A 27,022-nucleotide genomic window follows, 5' to 3' on the forward strand; every position below is an offset into this window, starting at 1 on the left:
TTTGATGAATGAGTATATTTTAATACATGTATGGCAATATTCTGGTTAATGATATGCCTCCTTAGGACATCCATTAAAAATCCATTAACTTAACAGGCAAAATCTAATGAAGTTATTCTGAAAATTTTCTGCCAGATTAACATTATGGACTTTTAATGAACATTTCTTTAGGTTTCGCCCTATTAGCAGAGCTAATATACTAATCAAACATGTGTCTTATGTGCAATGGGAAAAGGCAAGAGGTTATACGATCTAAAGAGAAACCAGAGTGTGAGGAAAATGTTAAAATAATCAGAAAATCAAAAGTGAAGGTAGATTCAGCGCACAACTGGTGCTCCTACAATCAAGAATATACTTAGATTTAAAAAACATGAACCAAAGAATAATCAAAGAATAATGAAGCCATAAAGATGTGATATGCCCTCTGCTAGTACTGAGAACACAAAAGTAAGTGAAAAGCCTTATGTTCATTCAATAACTCACAATCTAGTATAGAATCAAGATGCATAAACAGGTACAGATGCACACCCATGGCTCTTGTCTGTAATCCTAGCCACACAGGAGGCTGAGATTGAGGGTCATGGTTCAAAGCCAGACCTCAACAGAAAAGTCCATGAATTCTTATTTCAATTAATCATGAAAACGTAAAGTTGGCCTAAAGTCATCAAAACTGATTCATTTGATTTATATATTTCTTATGTTCTGGTATATTTATAATATTTTAAAAATTATCTTTAAATGTTGTACTAAGAGTTTCAATAAAACATGTCCACATATATGTACAATACATTTTGATCAGTGTCACTCCTCCCACCATTCTTTCTTATTCTCACCTATCCCATCACCATTTGTCTCTTAAAGTTTCCCAGTTCTATTTTCACATATGGATGTCAAGTATTAAAACTGTATTCACCCACCATTCCTCTCTTTATTTACCCCCCATCTTCAGATAATATATGATTCTATCTGGTTCATTTTAGAAAACCAAGTCTTAGTAGAAAAATAGGGGTTCCAATATTATAATTTAAACAAAACTAACAATATGTTATATATATATATACATCAATCCACCAATACATAAAATATGTATTATAATACATATATAATATGTGTATACATATATGTATAGATAGAAAGATAAAGATAGATGTGACCATTCTTCAGATTTTTTACCTATTTTTCTATAATTATCAGCAACCAAGTCTTCCAAACCAATCATCTTCCAGAAACTGTCATCCCAGCCTTTATCTGCTGAGTATGTCCATTTACACACCAGAGAGCAGAGAGACCTAGAGAAAGAGGACAAAGGAAAAAACAATGAACCATGTTTCCTCCATATTTTGGTAAGTATCAACCAGATTATCTTCAGAAATACTGAAGAAGTTAAGAATGCACCACTTCCACTACTTGGGAGGCTGAGATCTGAGGATCACAGTTCAAAGACAGCCTAGGCATGGAAGCCCTTGAGACTCTTCTCTCTAATTAACCACCAGAAAATGGAAGTGGCGCTGTGGCCCAAGGGGTAGGGTGGTAGCCTTGAGCTGAAGTGCTCAAGGATAAGGCCTGAGGGTAGGATAGTAGCCTTGAGCTGAAGAACTCAGGGGCTGGGCCCAAACCAAGAGTTCAAGTCCCATGACTGACCCCCCCACCCCCCCCCCCAAAAAAGTAAAAAAGCCTGAACCACTGTTTTGATCCAAAGGTCTTCCTGGAGATCTGCCTATCACTAGTAGCCCATTCTTTCACTTTCAGAAAATTTTCAACTCTTTATTGGCTACTGATCAAACAATGAATATTTGCATTTATATCTACACATATATAGATTTATGAGATAACTGTAAGACATTAATTAGCTGTTTGATGAAATTAGCTTAATAAACTTTAAACATAACATTGAGAAGTGTGGCAATGTTACAAGCTATTCATTATCATCCAGAGATATATGCTAAAATATTTGTATGAGATGATACATTATTTGGGATTTGCTACAAAATAGCATGAGAATAAAAATGGCATTGTGGCCAAGGCAAAACTAGCCTTAGGGGCCAGGCGTTTGCCCTACTGGTAGAGTGCTTACCTAGCATGCACAAAGACCTGGGTTTGATTCCTTGGTATCACATATATAGAAAATCTGAAAGAGGTGCCGTGGCTCAAGTGCTAGAGCACTATCCTTGAGGAAAAAGCCTAAGGACAGTGTTCAAGCCTTGGGACTGGCAAAAAACAAACAAACAAAATACTAGCCTTAGTTGTTAATCATTGAGGCTTAGATCAAACATTGTCTAACAGTGAACATAAAACTTTGGTGGGGGGAGGGTGGGGGAGGAGGGAAGTAGGAGAAAAACAAGGGAGAGTAACAATGTTTGACAAGAAAAGTACTCACTACCTTATGTATATAACTACAACCCTTCTGTATATCATCTTGAAAATAAAATTTATAAACAAAAAATTCTCTATTATTAAGATTTTTTAAGTGCATGGTTGTTGCTCTAACCAAGTAAACTGTCATATGAAGACATTTTAAAAAATAAATGGCATCTCATAACAAACATAACTGGAAATGGTTTTCTTAAGCTTCTATGACTCTGTCCTGTGTCCAGAAACTTGGCAATTTCTTCTTTCAGCTTCTTACCCTGATCATCCAAACTTATACTTCCATATAAGCTGAAATTCCAGTTTGGGGTTAGGTATTATTTTTCTGAGATCCCAGAGCATAAGTGTATATTTTATCATTTCTAATTATCATACCTTGTAATTAATTGTTTTTATATATCTTCATTGAAACCTATTTTCCTTTTTTAATTTTTTTATTGTCAGAGTAATATTTAAAGGGGTAACAGTTACATTCACCAGGTAGTAGGTGCATTACTTCTTACACAGACACCCCTTCTCATGTTTTTGCCCCCATTTCCCTCCCTCTATCCCCTTCTAATATTACTTTTCAATATATTCTCTGTATTTTGTTCAGTGAAGTTTGAAAAAAATGAGCATTGTTACATAAACCCCAATTAAACCCATTTGTGTGATTTGACGGTGCCCACCACTCTTTTCCATTGTGCAATTCCCTGCCTTGCTTCTTCCTGTTGTACCAAATTCAATCCCTTTAGAAGTGTTCCTGTGTCAGCTCAGACTGTTCAGGAGGCCTCAAGGGAGAGGGCTTGTTGGTAAATGACTTTTTCCCATGTGCAAACAATTCTATCATAGGCAGATACCTACTGTTTACCTATCTACTTTTTCTTCTCTTCCAACAAATCAGAAACTCTTTTAACAAAAACAACAATGTTACTCTTAAAATGCCCTCCCACACAGGAAAGGACATTTTTCATTAACAATGTGTTCAACTGTGGCATAAGTGCCAGAACACACAGAATGGTGTTAAGTGATACCAATATACTTTAAAAAGTATTTTTTCATATATATTTTATTGTAATTAATAGAAGGGTTACTATTCACCAGATAGAAGGTGCATTACTTCACAAACATTGATACCCTTTCTCATGTCTTGGACCCCATTTCCCTTCCCCCACCCCAAACCCTCATCTTGTTTTCCCCTTTCCTATCCGATTTCTAAAACCAAAGAATCATATATACAATATATCAGATAACAAGATAAAACATTGTAACAATATGAGATAACCAAGGGATAGCAAAAAAGATGAGTAATAACATAGTATATTAAGGACAACAATCACAATCACTCATAATATGGCTTTTGTTTCTATATCCTGAAGGGTCCTTTCATTTAAAGTCATATTATATGGCCTTATGTATCTAGGTTTTGCTCTATTGGAAATCTCTGCTAAGAGAGCCCAAGGTTTCTACTGATTATGATAAATAAGGGAAATTATTGAGCCTATGATATTTTAAAAGATAAATACATATGTACATTACACACACATTTTATATATATATATATGTACATACACACACACACACACCCATATAACACACACACACATATACACACGCCTCATTTAAGGCAGCTTACTCTGAGGGATGCAGAGTGGGTAAACTCCCACTTGGCACAATGTCTGAAATGTCAACTATCTGGTAGCTCTCTTAACTCACTGGGAAGAGCAGTTATAAACAAAAGACAATGTAGAAGGATTATTTCCAGTAATCTAGCAAATAACATGAATCTTAACTCTCCAAATGCCCTTTTAATAGAGACTTCTGCTCCTCTACTCTTGACTATTTCTTGGATCTTACTTGACTTTTGCTCCTCCCATTCATCTTTGTCTACTTGGCAAGCTACAAGTCTTCCTTTTTATCCAGTTCCAATTCAGTTCTTCTATCCACCTTCCCGACTATCTGCAAGTCAATTTTATGGCTCTCCTTTAAGGTATCATGGAAAATTACAAATATGTGTACAGTTTTTTAACATGTACGGGAGGTTAACATGTTCTGGGATGTAAACCCTTCCACATATCTACATCCTCTGCTATATAACTTGATAGTATAGAAACCTCCTCCTTACAGTACAGGCCCTGTTTTGAGGGAAGGGCCACTTTTCTTATCTCTACACTTTGAATTCTGACTGACTGGGTTTAGCTAAAGGAATTCAACAGAAGTGACTACATATCACTTCCCAGTGGAGGCTTAAAAATGCTTCATTTTTTTTTTTTATTACTGCTTTCTTGTACCTCTGGCACCTCCATGAGAAGTTTATGCTGAGCTACCTACTAGTCACATGAAGGGGGATCAAAGAGAAGAGGTATATAGCAATGATCAAACAAGTAAAATCTAGAGCACATACACTTAGGTAGTTGTAGATCAAGTTGGATCAGACAGCCCAGATGCCAGTGAATGAATCAAGCTAGGATCAAAAGAACCACTTGCCAGAGCACAAACTAAGGAAGACTCTTATTAGGCAACCAAATGATCTCTAGGTTCTACTCTGAGCACTGGTTGTGGTTTGCAAACAAGCAATAGTTAACATTTTACAATGTAAGTAAATTAGCCCAAATATATTTTACTTTCACAATAAGAGAAATAAATAGGAATGCATCATTGTTTACTACTTATAGCAAATTAGAATAAGTAGCTAGAAAGTGTTCATGGAGTAAAGATGACTGAATCACCAAGTCTTATGACTGAAGATATCTTTGGAAACTCAATCCTGCTTATGGACTGTCCAAGTATGATTAGGATTCACTTTATTTGTATCTCTACTACTGGATAATAGGGATCTGCCTTTAAAAACAGAATTGGCATCTTTCAGGGAGTATATCTGAAGACCAAAGATTTTTAGCAAATATCTGAAAGAGAAAGACACAGAAACCATCATCTTCTCCTTGAGTAAAGACAAAGTACTAGTGAAAATGTGAAGTTGGGTTTTTTTTTTTAGCTAAAAATAAATTAATTGGCCCTGTTGGAAATTAACTTACTGTTCTGAAAGACAAAGTAAATGAATATCTTACCCAAAGCAGCAAAGACACAAAAGAGGAAAAATCATGAAGGAAGGGTTAAGAAGCTTGGAGAATAGACCCATGACCCTGAATGAGAATAACAGGAATTCTAGGATGGCTTATGAAGGAAATGGAAAAAAAGAACAGATGAGGGAAATGTGATAAATAAGTGAATACAGTACAGGTACATTATTACACTGAGTTGAAGTAAGACTTAAGCCTGAAAGTCTCATTTAATCCAAGAAGTAAATGTTGAATTTCAAAATAAACACAAAATCCCACCAAGTCAAAACAACAACAGTAAAAAAGAAATAAACAAAGCTAATTGAGAGATCAAAGGATACTGAAAGAAGAACCTAGACCAACCACTCAAGTCTCAGTAGGGGAAAAATAACAGAGTAAAAGCAAATCTAATTTTTGATGGTCATCATGGTAACAGCTACAATTATTGCTACCTTTATGTTTTGTTTAAAAAAAAAAACATGTCAGTGAGTACTGAATACATATCAGAGTTTCCTCAGGAGGAAGAAGCCTCAACATATAAAAATAAACAGTAAAAGAGCCACTAAATACCATCCATACAGACAACATAAAGCAGCCTCGGTAAAAAAAAGCTAGGGGAAGTTCTGACTGTCCTGATTTAGCCAGAGCACAACACAAATCAAAAGCACAAGCCTGCCGAGTTCCAGGAACCTGATCATTCTCAAGCATTTCTCCAAGACTATGAGAAAACCAAGCCCGCCCTGCTGCAATATTTATAGACAGTTCACTGCACTGACACTGCCAGACCCCTACTTTCAAGGGAAACCTTTTGTTCTCTGCCTGGGGAATGCAGAACCTGGAGAGTCTCAATCGAACAAGCTAGTGAATAACAGAACAATTAAAGTTGAGTTTGGGGATAAATTACCAAGATATTTCTGGCTGCAGCCTTTGGTACATCACAGGACCATATGATGGCTGTGTTTTTCCAAGGCATGCAACAGAATGAATTACCAGCACTAAAGATACCACTCAAGGAGAAATGTAATGACTGGGGTTGGATTGCTAATTACATCAACAAAGAGACCAAGGAAGGCCTTATTTCTGAAGAAATACCATGGAACCAAGTGGAGTTGCTTCTGTTAAAGAGCTGTCAGATTTCAGCCTTGTTACTATTGGCTCTGTACTTCATCAAGACTTGCTGACAGGTCCATGACAGACCAAAATAATATATGCAGTGATGTAACACAGGGCGATATTAAATTGCCTTTTCAGTTAGACCTGCTGATAACACGGTTCAAGCGTAGCCCCGACAATGTGGGGAGTATGAAAGAACGGAATAAATAATGGAGTTGAGGGAATTTTCCCATGAGAGAAAAAGATAGAAGAGGAGAGAGAGGGAAAGAGAGGAAGAGAGAGGGAGAGAGAGAGGGAGAGAGGGGAAGAAGAGAGAGGGAGAGAGGGGGAGAAGACAGGGAGGGGGAGGTCTGAGTCAAAATTAAGAGATCCGATAATCATTATCAAAACATTTTAACACCTTGGTGAAGCCCCTGCATTCATAAATTTTTACTTGTCTCCTAAAATTAATTAAAAGCAATGTCAATTAGGGGCACCATTGAGAGGAAGAAAAGAAAGGGCAAAGCAGTCTCTATTAAGTGTGAAGTGCACTGGTCTTGTATGTAGATTATTGAATATCACAATGAACTTGTAAAGAAAATGACAGGGAAGGACACTTGGGCACAGGAAAGCTGAATAACTCCTCTGAGGTCATACCATTAAAGAGCAGGGCAGAAGTTCAAACTTTGTCCTGATTACTTCCAGACTATACTTGTGAATGACATTCTTTATCATGCTTATTCATGAAAAAAGTTGTAGAATAGTTATAGTAGTTTTAAGTTATAATGACCAATTAAATAATATATAAGAGTACAATGAAGTCATATTCAACTTCTCTGGGTTACTTTGTCTATCTTTTCTGTGTATAGGTGGGCAGCTATGCGCTAAGTGCTGATGAACAAACCTTGTTGAGTATCAACTAAGTTAATTCCCAGCCCTCTCACTTTCTTAGTAGATGGATAAATACAAAAATCAAAACAGATGAATGGAGAAAAGAAGCAGTTACCTTAGGTAGATACTACTAGTAAAAGTTAACATGTTCATGAGTTGAATAGTTTAGACAACTACACAAGGACAATGAGACTAACTCTCATGATGTCCAAATGAAGACTGTTTTTGACAGTTCAGCTATAAAGTCACATAATTAAAAATAAACTGTGAAACATGATCATAAAATGATCATGACTTCAAGGACATCCAAAGCTAACAGTTACCAGCCCCTTATTAAGAAGCTTAAAGAAAGGATGTATTAGTCAGATGAAAGATGACATGGAAAAAAAGAGACAAAAGCAAAGTCAAGTATTAGTGGGAATGAAGAATAAATTTCAGAGTTGGGATGATGAAGAACATTTCAGATGAAGAAGTATAAGTGCAAAGGGATAGAAGTTAGGTACATCATGGAACAACACAGGTTTCATTGAGAACTTCATAGTGCAAATCTTCCAGTTGGTTGCTTTCTGTATATAAAAGTACTCTTCCTCTTTCCTTCTCTCCCACCTCACTTAACCAATATGAACTAAGCTCTTCTCATGTTCCAGGAACAGATATTATATCTTTCTGCTTAGAGTTCAGAGTCCAGTCAAAGAGTGACTCAGCAATTCCACTCCTGGGCATTTATCCAATAGAACATAAGCAATGGTTGTTGTAGCATTATTTACCATAGCCAAAGTTATAGAATCAGCCAAGACAGACCAAGAAAATATGATATATATATATATATATACACAATGGAAGTTTACTCACCCATTAGAAAGAATGATATTGTAATATTTGTAAGGAAATAGAAAGTCTTGGGAAAAAATGTTAAGTGAAATAATCCACACCTAGAAAAACAAAGACTGTGTGCTTTCCCTCATTTGTGGTACATAGAATGTACCTATAAATCTGTAAGTAGATATATTGGGTGGTATGCAAGTGGTTACAAATTAATTAGCTGAAATATAACAGATTCTATAAAGAGCTCAAATAACATATCTCTGTGTGTAAGTGTATAAATTAGAAGGGCTAGGTCAACACTCAATAAAATCAGCCTCAGGAAAGGGGTACATGCAAAGGGAAGAAAGGAACCAAAGGGAGAGAGGTAGAAAAATGAAGTGGGGGAAAGGAGAGAATGCAATTAAAAATTCCTTGTATATACCAAAAAATTAAGAAAAATATGGGAAGGGGTGATAAAAGGGTGGGTAGGACAGTTGAAAAGGGGTGACACCAATAAAGATGCACCATATTTATGAACTGCTCTGTTAAATGTCACCTCCTTTGTATGATTACTTAAAGATAATTTTTTTTGCCAGTCCTGGGGCTTGAACTCAGGGCCTGAGCACTGTCCTTGGACTTTTTCCTCAAGGCTAGCACTCTGCCACTTGAGCCACAGCATCATTTCTGGCTTCTTTTTTTCTGTGTATGTGGTACTGAGGAATCAAACCCGAGTCTTGGTGCATGGTAGGCAAGCACTCTACCACTAGGCCAAACTCCCGGCCCCTTAAAGATATTTTTTTTTTTGCCAGTCCTGGGCCTGAGCTCAGGGCCTGAGCACTGTCCTTGGACTTTCTCAAGGCTAGAGCTCTACCACTTGAGCCTCAGCACCACTTCTGGCTTTTTTCTGTGTATGTGGTACCGAGGAATCGAATCCAGGTCTTCATGCATGCTAGGCAAGCACTTTAACCACTAGGCCAAACTCCCGGCCCAATAATTTTTAAGTGAAAAATTCATAATGGATTCCCTCAACTATCTACAAATACTGTGTAGATTCAATACAATGAAACAGTATTACTTGGTACCTACAAAGCATTCAATATTAAAAGACTTATAGAAATACAAATTGAAGCCAGATGCTATGGCTCAAGTCAGAAGCTGAGATGTAAGGATCCAAGTTTGAAGCCAGCTCAGGCAGACAAATCCAGGAGACTTTTTTTTTAATTGTATATACGTTTTTGTTTATTTGAAATATGGAAGGGGAGGGGGGAAAAAGACATGAGTGGGAGGGGGTGGAAGGAGGGAAACAGGGACAAAACCGTGAGAAGCGGTATCGATGTGTGAGTGAAAAGTAAGGTATCCTGTTCCTGAGAAATGTAACTGTAAGCCCTCTATATATTACATCCCCACAATGAAGGAGGAGGAGGAGAATGGAGGAGGAGGAGGAGGAGGAGGAGAAGGAGGAGGAGGAGGAGGAGGAGGAGGGGGAGGAGGAGGAGGAGGAGGAGGAAGAGGAAGAAAGAAGGAGAAGAAATAAATAGAATGAATTCTTCTGGTGTGTTGAGCGTGGCTTGGATTGTGGCAGTCAGTCTTTCTCCAGGAATATCAGGGTGGGCCGGCTAGTGTCTACATGGTCAATCACTTCCTCAAGTCCCCTCCCTGGTGCGTGGACAGTCCCAGAAACAGGCTGTTGAGTTCAGGTGCCAACCAAACCAATCTCACCACCCCCACCCCGTCCTCCATCTGCCTGCCCACCTGCCATCACACACACACCCACAGGAGCCACCCACACTGACCCCAAACCATCTTGGTTGGTCTCCGGCCCAGCACAGGTACTGGGCATCAGAAATCCAATCCCCTTTCATCTTGTGAGTGGAATACAAACACAAGCAAAAGACAGTCCCAAGAGACTCTTATTTCCAATTAAGTAGCACAAAGCCAATACATGAAAGTACAGCTCAAGTGGTAAACTGCCATCCTTGAACAAAAAAGCCAGGAGAAAACTCAAGGCCCTGAATTTAAGTCCTGGTACCAGGTTACACACACACATACACACACGCAAATAAAGAAAACCTAAAACCCTACCTTAGGCTTCTTTATTAAGAAGTACAACTTCAGGGTAAGGCCAAGGTTTTCTATTCAGCAGCTTCTGCTCCTTCTGTTTTTACCAATAGCTAAAATCCATCAAAACCAGGCCTTATTGTAATTGCACCATCAGATTAACCCACTCTGGTTCATCTTTGAGTTTTCCCTTGTCTTTTCCTTAGCTATTTCTCTACTCTAGTAATTACAGTTCCCAACACAATACTTTAAAGCTCACTCTGTCTGGCATCTTGGGAGGTTTGATCTTAGTCTTTTGGCAATGGCCACATGAAGATTCACTGTCGACTAGGAGCATGGCTTAAGAGTTTGGATGGTGGCATGGTGGGCGGCCTTTCCACGTGTCTCCAAGCCCAGTTGTGGGTCACTCCTTGCAGCACTGGCCTGAGAGCAGAGTCCCAGGAGTGACGGAGGGAGTCATGGCTAGACAAGCATTTTAGGAAGTTTATTCCTCTGTTTGACCTAGTGCTGGTCGAAAGGAGTGCAGATGAAACTGTAACCAAAGGAGGCATGTTGCTTCCAGAAAAGTCTCAAGGAAAAGTATTGCAAGCCACAGTAGTGGCCATGGGATCTGGCTCTAAAGGAAAGGATGGAGAGATTCAGACAGTGAGTGTGAAAGTGGGTGATAAAATTCTTCTCCCAGAATATGGAGGCACCAAAGTAGTTCTAGATGACAAGGATTATTTCTTATTTGCGATGGTGACATTCTTGGAAAGTATGTATAGTGAACACACCACTGAAGTAGCATCATGTGAAGCTGCCCGTTCCATGCAAGTTCTGAGATCTTTCATCATGTAAATAATTTCCACATGTGCCTTTTAGAATAAACTGATGGTAAATAGGAAAAAAAAAGAATTTGGATAGCATGACGCCCCCTGCCCTCAACACACATGATCCATGATTCATCCACCCTCTTCCAAATCCCCTTCTCCTGAATCTCACACCCTGGTGCTGGCTAGCTTCTTCGGCAATATCTACTCGTTCCTAAAGATCGCTGTGCCCTAGTATAATCTACAAAAGTTTGAGAACATAAGAAACTGACTCAGAAAAGTCCCCTGAATTTCACAAACTCCAATATTAAAATATGTTTTCAAGTGGCAACACATTTTGTTCTACTCTATTATGTGATAACATACTGTGTATCAACATGGATGAAGAGCAGTCTGTCATAATCCTTATATTTCAACATCCTCAGTCAACAGTGGTATCCCACACTTATCATTTGTGAAGTAGAGTACTGAATGGTTCTGAAGCAGTATAGCCTGTACATATCGGTATGCCTGGGGTCTAATGTAACTGATAATATGGGGAAGGAAAAAAAAACATAATGCTATTCTAAAGAAACTATTTGGGTAGAGGGGAAAGCAAGGAAAACCAAGTTACATTAATAAATACCCATTGAAGACTGCTCTGCCCTGAAGAGATAATGTAAGATTCCTGGCAGAGGATGAAAATAGGGTTAGAATCAGACAATTCCTGACAAAGGCCCAGTGCATCTCAGTTATGTCTGGCTATTAGGCTACTTTATAATTCATTTCTGTCAAGATGATCCAGCAAGCATAATATTAACTTGAGCACATTCTTCAGTATGAATAAGCACATAAACAAATAATCAAATAAATATCTTCTTGTCAAGCTAGAATTACCTTTATAGACTCTTTCAGAAATAACTATAATATATACTATAGTTCAGCACAGTGCCTGACATATTGTAGGCACACAACAAATATTCTTTACCTATCTTTCATGAGAGCGGTGAAAGAGAAAGAAATTTCTACCACATAAAGAACTTGGATAGCATGATGTCCTTTGTTCAATGCCCCCTGCTCCAGATACTCTGATTTTCTTCAAGAATACCAGCTCTACACATGTTAGTGAAAATACCTAAAAGTACTAGAAAGACTTTATATTTCTAGTCTTCTTTTTCTATCAAATGATGTCACTCTATTCCCATGATGCAACATGCAAATGTGGTGTGGGGCATTCTTACCCTGTTTCTTTTTGTGCTCCACATGACAGACGGTCTCCATTTATGATTGCTTCAGTTACAATACCAAGGGCTCCAGCACTCCAGAATCTGCCTACTTACTGACTCCAGAGTTGAGACTATAGCAAAGAACAATTTCTCTCTGACACAAAAGGGAGAGTTGAATGACGACTTTCCAAATAAGGTAATATATTATTAGAGTTGGTGAACTACAAGTATGTAGACCTGCAGTCTCTTGGCTGACAATGTCTTATAACTAAGAAGGGCAGAGAAAGAAAGAGTGTAAAAGAAAAGAAAATAAAGAGTCTAAACTAGATTCTTACCTTTCCTCAGAAATGAAAAGCAATGGCTATTCTTCAGAAGGAAGACACAGACTTGCTACTTTCAAAAACATGGAAATGCATGACTTAGGCCATTAACACATTCATAGTATTCATCAGCTGTTTTGCCTCAAGGGATGAATAGTGTCAGGGGAGGAAGACACTTAAGATCCACTATTGGAAGCAGAGATCACTAGCAAGGGAACCAATTAGCCTTGTGGTCTAACCCCTTAGCAAGAGGTGTAACATAAAGAGTTTTGCAGGCAGAATAGAAGTTACAAGAGCCACAGAAGAAGAAACTCTACCTGGAAATGTTAAGGAAACATTCTACCAGAATCACTGCAGAAGCTGTGAATCCTGAATGTGAAAAGGTATTCACCGGATCAACAAAGTAGTGGAAAATGTGATCTAGACAGTGTAATTAGCTCAAATGATCTTGGCTCTGGACAAGAAATAGGATAACTGACTTCCTAAGGACTTGTAATTTTCCTGCTGCCACATGGAAGGCATGACTGATCATGGGCAATGCAGGATTTTGATCAGATAGAGAGATGCCATCATTCATTATCAAGACAGCCCCAAAGCTCCTCATTTTCCTTCACAACTAAGGGGTAATTGTAGTACTTACCTCATAAATTAAAGGATTAAGTGCTATTGTAACTCAAATAGCAACCCCCCCACAAGAAGCTATTTTGTTTTTATAATTTTCATCAGCATCACAATAATCACCTCCTAGCTACTTTTCAAAAAGAAAATATCAATAAGAAATACTCAAATCAAAACTTGCTTTCAGATACTAGTAAAGACCCTACAGAGAGATAGATGTTTTAAGTCTCAGTTTGATGACTATGATTTGAATAAAATGAAATAATGTCACAGGAAATCTAGCAGAGCTTTGTTAAAATCAACATAAAAATGAATTGAGAAGCTTGGCCTAGTGGTACATACCTATAAATTTAGCTTGAGAGAGATAGGCACTGGTAGCTCATGCCTGTACTCCTAACTATGCAGGAGGCTGACATCTGAGGATCATGGTTCAAAGCCAACCCAGGTAGAAAAATCCATGAGACTCTTTTATCTCCTATAAAATATTCACAAAAAGCCAGAAATCGCACTGAGACTCAAATGATGGACTACTAGCCTGGAGCAAAAGAGGCTAGAGACAGTGTCCAGCTCCTCAAGATCCAGACCAACCAAAAAGGAGAGAAAAAGGAAGAAGAAATGATTGATTGTTTAAGATAAGTCCAGATGAAGTTACAATATGCTATATCAAAAACAAAACAGAATGACTAAGTATGTGACCTAAGTTATAGAGCATTTCTCTAACAAACACAAACCTCTAGGCTCAATTCTCTGTGCTATCACACACACACAAAATTAAATAGAAAATCATTTTATGTCATATTTTGAACTTAGAAACCAACGTTGAAACCAACCTTTACCTCTCTGTTCACTTAAAGACAAAACTACTGAGAATGTTCTATACTTTTAAAGAGCTTCATTCATTTCCAAAATACGTCAGCACTAAGCATAGCACTGATGGCACACTCAAGAGCTCTTCCCTTGAATAGCACAGAGGTGTATAAGAAAAACAGGTGTATGCAAGAGAACATAGAAAGTAATGTAGGTCTAGGTGTGGTGGTCCACATATGTAATCTCAGCATTTGGGAGCTAAGCAGTGAGATCACAAATTCAAGACTAGTTTGTGCTATATAGTGAGAGTGACTCAAAATAATAATAATGTCAGATTTTCAGTAGGCCTAATAGAAACACAGAAAAATAGAGATATTAACTGCTCAGAAGTTCTAGTAACTTCAACCAAAAATATATTGAAAGATAAAATAAGAAAACATGACCAACTGTACATTCTAGAGAACATAGGATAAACAGGACAAGTTTATTCATGGTCTGCATTTATCTCCTGAATTGGTTCCCTCCTGAGGTCAAAGGTCAGTTCCTTTGGATGTTCACCCAGAGCTGTGTCACTTGTCCCTCTGTGTCTTCTTGGCTCCCTATTGCAGCACTGAACACTGCTAATGGGTTTTGTTCTCTCCTTCACTGGACTGGAAGCCCAGATGTCACACTGTGCACCATGTTTTACCTTGTAAGGCTAGATGTTTGAGGTTCACTGAAACATGAGCGGCTTACTGGCATCACCTTTAAAAAACAGCCACTTATATTAATACCAACTTGATTCCTGCAGGGGCGGTCTATTTTGGATGCTGAACTGGGTCCACCTTTGCAACTCAGTCCATATGCAAAGTTTTCAGATGAGCTCATGTTTAAAAAAGAAAGAAAGAAAGAAAAGAAAAGGAAAGAAAAGAAACAGCAAACAAATGGGACCAGAAACCTCTGCTGAAGTGTAAACCAACAGTTTCACTAAAATAAGTGAGCAAAGGAAGAAGCCTGGTAGATAGACTTTCTTAGTGACTAGCAAGAAGAAGCTTGTGGGGCTTTAAGCAGGAAGCCATATGAAAAGGTAAAAGTACATTTGGAGTCTATCATGTTCTCTCTCTCTTTTTTTTTTTAAATCTCCATTAGAATTACCATGTGTTTTTCTAATTGAGAAATTATTAAGGCTTATATATAAACCAGATCTGGGAAGAAAAAATATATGTGGCCTGAATTCAATCTAATTCCCTTGTGCATCATTTGTTTCTTTAGAATCCTGCAAAGCACTTTATAACAAATAAATCATATCTTATAAATTTAGCAACTGGAGAAACTAAGATGGGAATAGTTGATAGCAAGCTTAAAAATATCCTGCCATGTATGACTTGGGACCAGGGTATTCCATTTACTCCTGAGGTTGGGCAAATTGAGTGATTTTAATGGTATGAGACATAGTCCTAAGTACACCTAAAATGAGCAATCACTTACTAATCATACCCAGCCGAATTTCATTTAGGCAAAGGATCAGTAAGTTGAGACAGTAGCATTTTATGGTTTGGAAAAAGCAAACAAAAAAAAATGTCAAGATGGAAAAGAAAATTATGCCTAGGGAAGAGAAGGATATAGAATGATGGAATAACCATCTTTATGAAGAAAAATATTTTCAGCTGAAACAGCTGGTTTTCATTTCTGTGAAAAGCAGGGAGCATAAATTTCAGTAAGGTTTAGTTTTGGAGGGAAGCTGCCTACCTTAAAGGACTGGAGGAGATGTCTTGGTATAAGAGAAGAGACTGTCTTCTCTTAGAAACTCTTTAAGGAAAGGACAGCCCTGACATAACACATGGCTGACTAACAGTTGGGCTTGAAGCAAGGAAATTTTATACAGAAGACTATTAGTCCTTTTATTAATAGTAATAGTATTCTGGTTCAAAGACTCTGTGGTCCATTTCACTCTAAATGTAACCTCTTCAATCTCAACAAAAGAACATTACTGAAGGAAAATGTTTCAAAGAATTTCAAATTCATAAAAGATAGTGATGCTTAATTTATAGTTTTATTTACATAAAACACACTAATTTTCCTTAGATTTTTTGAGAATCTTTTTTTCTTTATTAAGATTGATTTTTACATCATATTTTAATTGAAAGATTTAACAAATGAGTGTTCAAGAAGGGAATCTCTATTTATAATCACCGAGACTTAGTATTTAGAACTTAAACAAAATTAGGCTAAGGGATTGTATGTCATAAAACATACTGAGTGTCTATGAAATACAAATTCTGTGTAAGGTGTCAACCCATTAGAAAAAAAGGAAATGTCCACCAATCACTTTGAAAGGAGCTAGAGGCAATAACAAATACCTGAGAGACACAAATGCTCACAGAGTAAAATGAATAAATCAAGTTACCACTAAATTGTCAAGTGCTACAAAAAAAATTAGGCGCAAAGAAACAGACTGAGGTGAATAGTAAAAAACTGGTAAATTAGCTAGTAAACACTACAAACATTATAAACAAAGAAAGAGACATAAGGGTATCTGAATTGTACCTAATCTGAACAAAGTTACTTGTTTTGAGAAAATAAGAAAACCTGGGATCATGTAAGTAACCCAGTATGGAAGTCTCTACATGAAAGGCGGATGACAGCTATCCTTGAGTCAAAACAAATGTACTTCCTATTATTTTCTCATTCCAATGGAATAAATGTTAGTATTTTGGCATTTTTAAACATAATTTCTCATATAGGAAAATTACCATTGAGGCAATTACCTGATAGCTGTCAAACATGTACAATGTTTGGCCTTGAATGCAAAGTAACACATCCACAAGAGACCAACACAAGAGCTGATTACCTAGAGAAAGAACAGCTGGGTTCTTTCAAAATGGTTGTGGCACTTTCAGAAGAGGTATATTTGTTTTTCATCTGGTTTGTGCTGGTACTGGGGCTTGAACTCAGGACCCAGGCTCTGTCCCTTAGCTTTTTTAACCAAGGCTAGTACTCTACTACTTGAGCCACAACTCCACTCCTGGCTATTTGCTGGTTAAATGGAGATAAGAGTCTCTTGGATTTGCCTGTCCAGGCTGATTTCGAACTTCAGTTCTTTGACCTCATCTTCCTGAGTAGCTGTGATTATAAGCATGAGTCACTGGGGCCTAACATGCTCAGTAGATTTTCGTTTCTAATTTTTTGACATTTTTTAAAATGTCATACTCAAAAAAGACTTTACAAATCAGATAAACACTAAAGATAGCTATTTACTTTTTAAAACACCTATGAAATGTCTAAACTTCAGAGGGAGCTATTTTTGAATAACATCAGGCATTGTATAACATGAGAGTTGTACAATGAAGAAGGAAGAAAGCGCCTATTTTTTGAGTCAAATAAGACTATCTCTCAAGAACATAGATGCTTTAGGATATTATATGGGTCAAAGGAAGGCCTCTCATAAGACACCAAATCTACAAAACCTGGGTCTTGATTTCCCAATATCCAATGTGAGATATACATTTTCGCTGTACAGAAGCTACTCCTATCTCTCGTAATCTTTCATAGCAGCATGCATAGACTTAAGACAGAAGGGCAAGCTGTTTTGCCCTTCTGGGCCTCTCTCCCACCTTGTCTTGTCTCAGATTTGTTGTGTACATTCTAGCTATATATGTATATTTGCTATAGGTATCCCACCTATCTAAATGTATAAGTATAGGTACATATGTCCTACCTATGTGGGAATGGGAGTTTATGATTCACAGTAAACCTAAGTTGAACTGTTACAGTTGTACAAACACAAAAACCACACTCTCATGCCCCTCCTTGATCCCCCAATGAGAAAAAGGAAGGACCTCAGGTTCTGACTTTCCATTTCTGTCAAGGAGTCAGTCATTCACTATGTTCTTTTTTTTTCATATATTTTTATTGTAATTAATAGAAGGGTTACATGATATTTGCCAGATAGAAGGTGCATTAATTCACATACATTGATACTCTTTAACATGTCTTGGTCCCCATTTCCCTCCCCCCACCCCCACCGCTCATCTTGTTTTCTCCCGTTCCCTATCCAATTTCAAATAACCAAATACAAATATATCCGATATATCAGGTAACAAAGTGAGATGCTGTAACAATATGAGATAACAAAGGGACAGCAAAAGAGATGAGAGATAACATAGTACCTTAAGAACAACAATCATTCATTATATGGCTTATGTTTCTATATCCTAGAGATCCTTTCATTTAGCGTCCTACTATACGGCCTTTTTTTTTTTTTAGCTCCAAATATAATTTTAATGTAAAGGTAAATACATGCTTTTCTTCCGTCTTAACTGATAGGCCTTGGAAAAATAAAAAGAGAAATAGATTTATGAGAAATATGTATATCTTTTCTCCATAACAAATTATGTAATATTAATATTTTACAATGGTAAATGATATTTTTGCCTCTTTTTCTTTTTTCCTCATCTTTTTTTATTGTAATTAATAAAAGGGTTACATGATATTTGCCATATAGACGGTGCATTAATTCACATACATTGATACCATTTCACATGTCTTGGTGCCCTTTACCCTCCCCCCCACTGCCCCCCCCCGTCTTGGTTTTCCCCCCTTCCCTATCAAATTTCAACTAATCAAATACAAATAAATTCAATATATCAGATAACAAAGTGATGTACTGTAACAATATGAGATACCCAAGGGACAGCAAAGGAGATGAGAGATAACATAGTACATTAAACACAACAATCATTCGTTATATGGCTTTTGTTTCAATATCCTGAAGGTCCTTTTAATTAGCTTTATACTATATGGCCTTATGTATCAAGGTTTTGCTCTATTGCAGATCTCCGCTAGGAGAGCCCAAGGTTTCTACTGGTTATGACAAATGAGGGAAACCATTGAGCCCAAGTTCCTTTGAGTCTGGCTTACTTCACTTAATATGATTTTTTCTAAGTCTTTCCATTTCCTAACAAATGGGGCGATGTCATTCTTTCTGACAGCAGCATAGAATTCCATTGTGTACAAATACCACAACTTGTTGATCCACTCATCAACTGAGGGACATCTAGGTTGGTTCCATATCTTTGCTATGGTGAATAATACTGCAATGAACATTGTTGTGCGAGTGGATTTAGTATGCCCTAGATTCTGGATGGTTGGGTAAATGCCAAGTAGTGGAATTGCTGGGTCATAGGGGAGTTCTATGTTTAGCCTTTTGAGGCACTGCCATACTGCTTTCCATAGTGGCTGAATGAGTTTGCACTCCCACCAACAGTGTAGTAGTGATCCCTCCTGGCCACATCCCCTCCAGCATGTTATTATACGTTTTCCTGATCCTGGCCATTCTAACTGGAGTGAGGTGGAATCTTAGAGTTGTTTTGATTTGCATTTCTTTTATGACCAGAGATGTTAAGCATTTCTTCATGTGTCTATAGGCCATTTTTATTTCTTCTTCAGAGAAGACTCTCTTTAAGTTATTGGCCCATCTTTTAATAGGATGGTTGTTTCTTTGGAGATTATTTTTGGAGTGATTCAATTTTTTGAGCTGTTGATATATTTTAGATTTGAGGCCTTTGGCTGTTGTATGGTTGGTGAAGATCTTCTCTCATTCTGTAGGCTTCCTAATTAATTTGCTAGCTATGTCCTTTGCCATACAAAAGCTCTGCAGTTTAATGCAGTCCCACTTATCCAGCCTTTCTCTGATTTGTTGTGATTCTCAGTGCTTATTAAGAAAGTTTCGACCTGTGCCAAGGAAGCCTAGTGTATCTCCTATTCCTTCTTGTAAAGTTTTCAGTGTGTCAGCTTTTACCTCCAGGTCTTTGATCCATTTGGAGTTAATTCTAGTGCAGGGTGACAAAGAAGGATCTAACTTTAGTTTTCTGCAGGTGCTTAACCAGTTCTGCCAGCACAACTTGTTGAAGAGGCTATCTTTCTTCCATTCTATTTTTTTGGCTCCCTTGTCAAAGATTAGGTGGCCATAGGTCTGTGGTTTAATATCTGGATCCTCAGTTCTATTCCATTGGTCTTCAGGCCTGTTCTTGTGCAAGTACCAAGCTGTTTTGAGAATTATAGCTCTGTAATAGAGTCTAAAGTTTGGAATTGAAATTCCTCCAGCGCTGTTCTTTCTGCTAAGAAGTGTTTTTGCTATGCGGGGTCTTTTATTATTCCATATGAAATTTTGAATTGGCTCTTCTATTTCTTTAAAGAATGCCATTGGGATATTGATGGGTATTGCACTGAATTTGTAGATAGCCCTTGGCAAGATTGTCATTTTCACAATGTTGATTCTTCCAATCCAGGAGCATGGGAGGTTTTTCCATTTCCTTAGTTCTGCTTTAATTCCCTTTTTCTTTTTTCATCAAAAAGGTCCTTTACATTCTTAGTTAGGCTAATTCCTACGTACTTTATTTTCTTTGAGGCTATTGTGAAAGGAGTTGCTTTCCTGATTATTGCCTCGTTCCTCTCACTGTTGGCGTAAAGGAAGGCAGTTGATTTTTGAGGGTTAATTTTATAGCCTGCTACCCTTCCAAAGTTTTGAATCAGCTCAAGGAGCTTGGGAGTAGAGTCTATAGGATTCTTTAAATACAGAATCATGTCATCTGCAAAGAGGGATAGTTTTACTTCCTCTTTCCCTACTTGGATCCTCTTTATGCTTGCTTCTTGCCTTATTGCATTGGCTAGGAATTCTAATACTATGTTAAAGAGGAGTGGAGAGAGTGGGCATCCTTGTCTTGTTCCTGATTTTAGAGGGAATGGCTTTAGATTTTCACCATTAAGTGTAATACTAGCAGTGGGTTTCTCATACACAGCCTTTATTATGTTGAGGAATGTTCCATGGATTCCTAGTTTCTCCAGAGCTTTTAACATAAAGGGGTGTTGGATCTTGTCAAATGCCTTTTCCGCATCTATTGAGACAATCATGTGATTTTTGTCCTTGCTCCTGTTGATGTGTTGAATTATATTAATTGATTTGTGTATGTTGAACCAGCTTTGCCTCCCTGTGATGAATCCAGTTTGATCATAGTATATAATTTTTGATGAGTTGTTGTAGACGGTTGGCCAGTATTTTGTTGAGAAGTTTTGCATTGATGTTCATCAAAGAAATAGGTCTATAGTTCTCTTTCTTTGATGAATCTCTGTCTGGTTTGGGGATGAGGGTTATACTGGCTTCATAGAATGAGTTTGGTAAAGAACCTTCATTTTCAATTTCATTGAAAAGCCTGAGGAGTATTGGTATGAGCTCTGCTTTGAAGACCTTATAGAATTCAGCTGTGAATCCATCTGGCCCTGGGCTTTTCTTGGGTGGAAGTTCTCTAATTGCCATTTCTATTTCAGAGGTTGAAATAGGCCTGTTGAGTTGGGTTAGTTCTTTTTGGTTCAGTGTGCGTATGTTAATATTGGCTAGGAATTCATCCATTTCTTCTAGATTCTCAAATTTGTTGGCATAAAGGTTTGAGAAGTATTCCCTCATGATACTCTGGATCTTGGTAATTTCTGTCGTGATTTTACCATTTTCGTCTGGGATTTTGTTTATTTCGATATGCTCTCTTCTTTTTTTGGCAAGATTTGCTAAGGGTTTGTCAATTTTGTTAATTCTTTCAAAGAACCAACTCCTTGTTTTGTTGATTCTTTCTATAGCTTTTTTGGATTCCAAATCATTTAATTCTGCTTTGATTTTAATAATTTGCTTTCTTCTACTGGGATTAGGGTTGGTTTGTTGCTCTTTTTCCAGGAGCTTAAGGTGAGACATTACCTTGTCGGTCTGCGATTTTTCCAACTTCTAGTTGTAGGCACTCAGCGCTATAAATTTTCCTCTGAGTACTGCCTTTGCTGTGTCCCAAAGGAGTTGGTATTTTGTGTGCTCCTTATTGTTAAATTTCATAAACTGTTGGATTTCTGTTCTGATCTCTTTGGTGACCCATTGGTGATTCAACAATGTGTTGTTCAGTCTCCATGAGTTACAGGGTTTTCGTTGGTGGAGATGTGTGTTCAGTTCCAATTTGATGCCTTTGTGGTCTGAGAGCGTGCAGGGAAAAATTTCAGTGTTTCTGAATCTGTCTAGGTTTGTTTTATGGCCTAAGATGTGATCTATTTTGGAAAATGTTCCATGTGCTGCTGAGAAAAACGTATATTGTGTTGTTGCTGGGTGGAATATTCTGCAGATGTCTGTTAGATCTAGTTGGTCTATATAGTTGTTCAGTTCTAAAGTTTCTCTGTTGAGTTTTTGCTTTGTTGATCTGTCCATAGATGAGAGTGGTGTGTTAAAGTCACCAACAATCACTGTGTTTCGATCTATGTATGGTTTCAGTGTAAGTAACGTTTGCTTGATGAAGTTCAGAGCTCTGGGATTGGGTGTGTAAATATTTAGGATCGTTATGTCTTTCTGGAGGAAAGATCCTTTTAGTAACCTTCTTTGTCTTTTCTTACTAATTTTAGTTTGAAGTCTATTTTATCTGATATGAGGATGGCAACTCCAGCCTGTTTATGGGGTCCGTTAGCTTGATAGAGTTTATTCCAACCTCTCACTTTCAAAAGAGATCCTTTCATTTAGCGTCCTATTATATGGCCTTTTGTATCAAGGTTTTGCTCTATTGCAAATCTCTGCTAGGAGAGCCCAAGGTTTCTACCGATTATGACAAATGAGGGAAACCATTGAGCCCAAGTTCCTTTGAGTCTGGCTTACTTCACTTAATATGATCTTTTCTAAGTCTTTCCATTTCCTAACAAATGGGGCAATGTCATTCTTTCTGACAGCAGCATAGAATTCCATTGTGTACAAATACCACATCTTGTTGATCCACTCATCACCTGAGGGACATCTAGGTTGGTTCCATATCTTTGCTATGGTAAAAAGTGCTGCAATGAACATTGTTGTGCTGGTGGATTTAGTATGTTCTTGTTTCTGGATGATTGGGTAAATGCAAGTAGTGGAATTGCTGGGTCATAGGGGAGCTCTATGTTTAGTCTTTTGAGGAACTGCCACACTACTTTGTTAAGGGTTTGTCAATTTTGTTAATTCTTTCAAAGAACCAACTCCTTGTTTTGTTGATTCTTTCTATAGTTTTTTTTTTTTTGGATTCCAATTCATTTAATTCTGCTTTGATTCACTATGTTCTTACAGAATACTTTCTAGGTCCTGGGAAACTACAGGGGAAAAGTAAGACAGTCCTACAATCTGACTTTATGGAATTTTTAGTCCAGGGCATACAAGCAGTCATGCTGCACAATTTTCTTGGATAATCAAGGCATGCTGAGAGTATACGACACTAAATCTTGTTGTACAACTTATTACACTAATTTCTTATTCTATTTTGCAGACAAACAAACAAAGAAAAGCCCAAGAAGCTAAGGACATTGCCTGAAATGGCACAGCTAATAAACGTTGGATCTTGAATCCATCTCTCTCTCTGTCTCTCTCTGTCTCTCTCTATCTCTGTCTCTGTCTCTGTCTCTGTCTCTCTCTCTCTCTGCCTGTCTCTTTCTCTCTCTCTCTCTCTCATTGTCAATGTGATAAACAGACAGGTTACAATTACATAAGTGAGGTAATTAGTTCATCTCTTTTTGAAAGGTGTCACCATTCCCTCATTTTTCTCCAGTTTTTTCCTCCCCTACTGTCTCCATCTCTCTTATTAATAATAAAGATACTGCAAGCAGGGAGCATTATCGCCAATCATTGTTAACCCAGAACACCCATAACTTTCTCTCCTTGTAGAATTAAGCATTCGAATTTTAACAGTAAAATGACATCCAGGTACCAACTAGTAAATGAGTGATTCTGCCCACACTGGCTTAGACAGGGGGAAAAAAAAAAATCACAACAGTGAGGTTGGCCAAGAATAAGATGTGGGTTTCCAACAGAGTTCTTCCTGGGCTCTATGTGTCACCAGTGACACATCTGGAAATAGGGAGACAGAGAATAGAACGCATCTCCTGCTTTGCTGGGAAATTCACAAAGGTACATTTTTGGTAAGAACCAGTGAGATTTTGCCAGGTGTTACTAAGCCAGACAGCTTATTAGCATAACCCAGGGAGAGCTGCCTCTGGAGAGATCTTCTCTGTTAATCCTTGGGGAAGCCTGCTACCACTCCAGACAACTTGTGAGCAGCAGAGCCCACCCACCCTCAGTGCTGGGTACACTGAGACCTAGGAAATGCATCCTAGTCCTTGCAACACAAGCAGCCCTTCCAGGCTTGGAAATGTCTTTGTGGATGTGAAGATTACTCCAAGGTCCTTGACCTTCACTGAATTTTAATGATTCTGAATCAAGAGGATTTTACCTATCAGGGAAATTCCAGAATATGCAGAAACAGTTTTTCTGACTGGGGCTGTAGAGGCCAGGAATGGGACTCAACATCTCACAGGGCTTAAAAGGACAGCCCACAATGAGGAATTTACCTGGTCTCAAAGATCCATAATGTCAGGATAAGAGATTTGACTGAAATGTCTGAAGTGCTTACTGATTGCTGTTTGAGCTCCACAAATATACATATAAACTGCAAAAGGCCTATTTTTCTCAAGGTGCTCAAAATCAAGCAGGAGATCAAATCACAGAGAGAGATTCAGTTTTGTGAGGACTTGATCCAAAGTAAAGGGATCCAAAATAAACTCTAGGTTCCAAATTGTATTAGCTCTGAGGACCTGAGCAGGGCACTTTGTTTTTCAACTTCTACTGGAATTGAAAGGGACGCTATAGGACTGACACTTCTTACTGCTGAAATGAAGACTACTCAGATGCACTACTGTGATTATCACTTACACTGCTCCTCTCATGACTGCTAATGCTCCTGCAGAAGTGAAACACCAGGTGGACAGGAGTCTCATGGGGCTGAGAGCAGGGCTAGTTATGAATTCTGCAGGGTGATATTGTTATTTTCAATATTCATAATGTAAGGGAATGTCCACATCAACACATGTTCTAAGTCTCCAGACACCAACCATATGTCCTATGAAATTCAAAACTAACTACTTTGATTTCACAGGTTATGGACTGAGTCCCACAAAACAGAACGTCTACCCCTTCCAGACTTTAAAAGGACGGGTTATAAATTTAAAGTTCCTATACTCTTCCCCTCACATTTCAAATTTGCAATAATGACTCACAGAAATGAAGAAAACATTCTATACATCTAAGTTCTAAAATAAAAGATACAAGTAAACAGCCAATTAAAGAGGGACAATAGCCCAAGCTGAGTAGAAAAGGCATGGAATACCCATGGCTTCTCCAGTGCCACCCTCACAGCACCTCATTGCATTTATTCACCTGAGAGCTTTCTGCACCCCATTTTATAAAGGCTTTTAAGGAGTCTTTATTACATTGGCATGATCCATTATTTCTTTCCTTTAAGTCTGAGATCCAAACTCTAACTCAGTATCTGCCACTTTTGCTCATTGACTGGCACTCTACCAACTGAGCAACACCTCAACTATAGCACAATCCTTTATTAACTCAATCACTGCCCCCTCTTCAGTTCCTGAAAGATGAGAGATGACATCTGAAAGCTCTAAGTTTTAAGGCATAGCTTGATCTTTCTGGTAAACAGCCTCTGAAGCTATGCAGGGACCCACTAAGAATATCTCATTAAAATAAAAGATGTTCTTACCATCCCAGAAAACCCAAAGACTCAGTCTCTATGTCAGAAAATGGGAGCAGGAAACAAATGTCAGAAAAAAATGACCCTAGTGCTTGGATCACTCATACAAGAACCCCAAACAGTGACCAGATGAGTGCTTCTCATTAAGCCATATCCTGAAAGATAGAAGGAAGGTATGTGCTTGTTTCATCCACTTTCCATCTCGATCCCTGGATGGAAGCAATGGTTGAAAGCTCCCTGGGGATCACGCAGACAAGAACATGACATTAAGTACAGCTACTCCCCAATAGGATACACGCTCATGAATTTCAACAACCTCAATTAAAAACATTCAAAAATTCCATTGTGTGTATTAAATACATACAGAATTTATTATCATTGTTTCTGTATCATTTTTATTATTTTAGGTATTATAAGTAACCTAGAAATGATCTGAAGTATTCTGAAGGACATATACAAACATTTCATTTTATGTAAGGCATGTGAATGTCTTAGAATTTTGATGTAAAAAAATGGATCTTAAAAATCATTCTCACGCTGATATTGACAAAGGATACTGACAAGGGAGAAGCCACCTAGGTGTCTGAATGGTTTCATGAAAATGATCTATCTTGAGACTATATAGAAAATAAATGCAGAATCTTATTGAAGACACTCTGGTACTATGACACAGTGTAGCAATGTAGGAATCAAAAACAGAAGACAATTAATGAAAGGGCATAGAAGAAACAGCACATATAGGAGCAGGGTCAAAGGAGAATGCAAGGATTCACTCCAAGGACTTCCTCCTAGCCAGATCAAAGAGAGTGGAGGGTAGGGAAAAGCTAGGTCACAGTGAGTATGTGTGCCAGCCTACCGTTAGGACTCATGTTCTACAAGTACATGGTATTATTGAAAGATTTCAGAGCTGAATAATATCACATTTGCATTTCAAGATAACAGGAGGCTGGATATGTATTTTCTCTCAGGTTATAGCTAATTCTTTGCTTGTTGGCTTTCGTAGAATGGGATTAGAAAAATAGCTCTGCATGCAAATTTAAGATACTGGACCAGCAGCTAACAGCCTGGAGTTTATTTCTTGCGGCCTAAGAAGTAGTAGTTTGATTTAGATACCACTTAGTCAATGGAGGAAAATGTTTCCCTCCAGGTCTGAAACAGGGTCATATAGCTATCGTATTTATTGGAAAGAATTCAGGAAAGGGTATAGGATGAAAAGAAATCAAACGAAGAACCATGGGATGAGTTCCCAAGACTGAAACAAAATCTGCATCTGCTGCCACTCACTTACCACTTAGATCTTCCAGGCAGCTTACATTTAAACCAGGCAGGCCTGCAGTGCAGTGTCATTGCTGTTGGCCTATTTTACCAGTGGCAAAATCAAAGTGCACATGCATACATATAACCACAGGCATGTATACATGAGAGAGAACATGAATGTGTGGGACATATAAA

The 27,022-nt window shown here is 37.9% G+C and overlaps 1 protein-coding gene and 1 pseudogene across 4 annotated transcripts in view; one reads left to right on the forward strand and one right to left on the reverse strand.

Moving 5' to 3' along the window:
- Fggy (FGGY carbohydrate kinase domain containing) overlaps positions 1-27,022 on the reverse strand; it is a 635,483-nt gene that overhangs the window by 222,395 nt on the left and 386,066 nt on the right. For all 4 annotated transcript variants that reach the window (XM_090333735.1, XM_090333733.1, XM_090333734.1 and 1 more), the window contains one exon: positions 1,174-1,289. In XM_090333735.1, coding sequence (XP_090189861.1) covers positions 1,174-1,289 — 116 coding nt within the window. The remainder of the gene's footprint in view (positions 1-1,173; positions 1,290-27,022) is intronic.
- LOC150061740 (10 kDa heat shock protein, mitochondrial pseudogene) lies at positions 10,560-11,014 on the forward strand (annotated as a pseudogene).

Source organism: Megascapheus bottae, chromosome 6 (assembly GCF_031878675.1).
Source record: "Megascapheus bottae isolate mThoBot1 chromosome 6, mThoBot2.hap1, whole genome shotgun sequence".
Taxonomy (NCBI): Eukaryota; Metazoa; Chordata; class Mammalia; order Rodentia; family Geomyidae; genus Megascapheus; species Megascapheus bottae.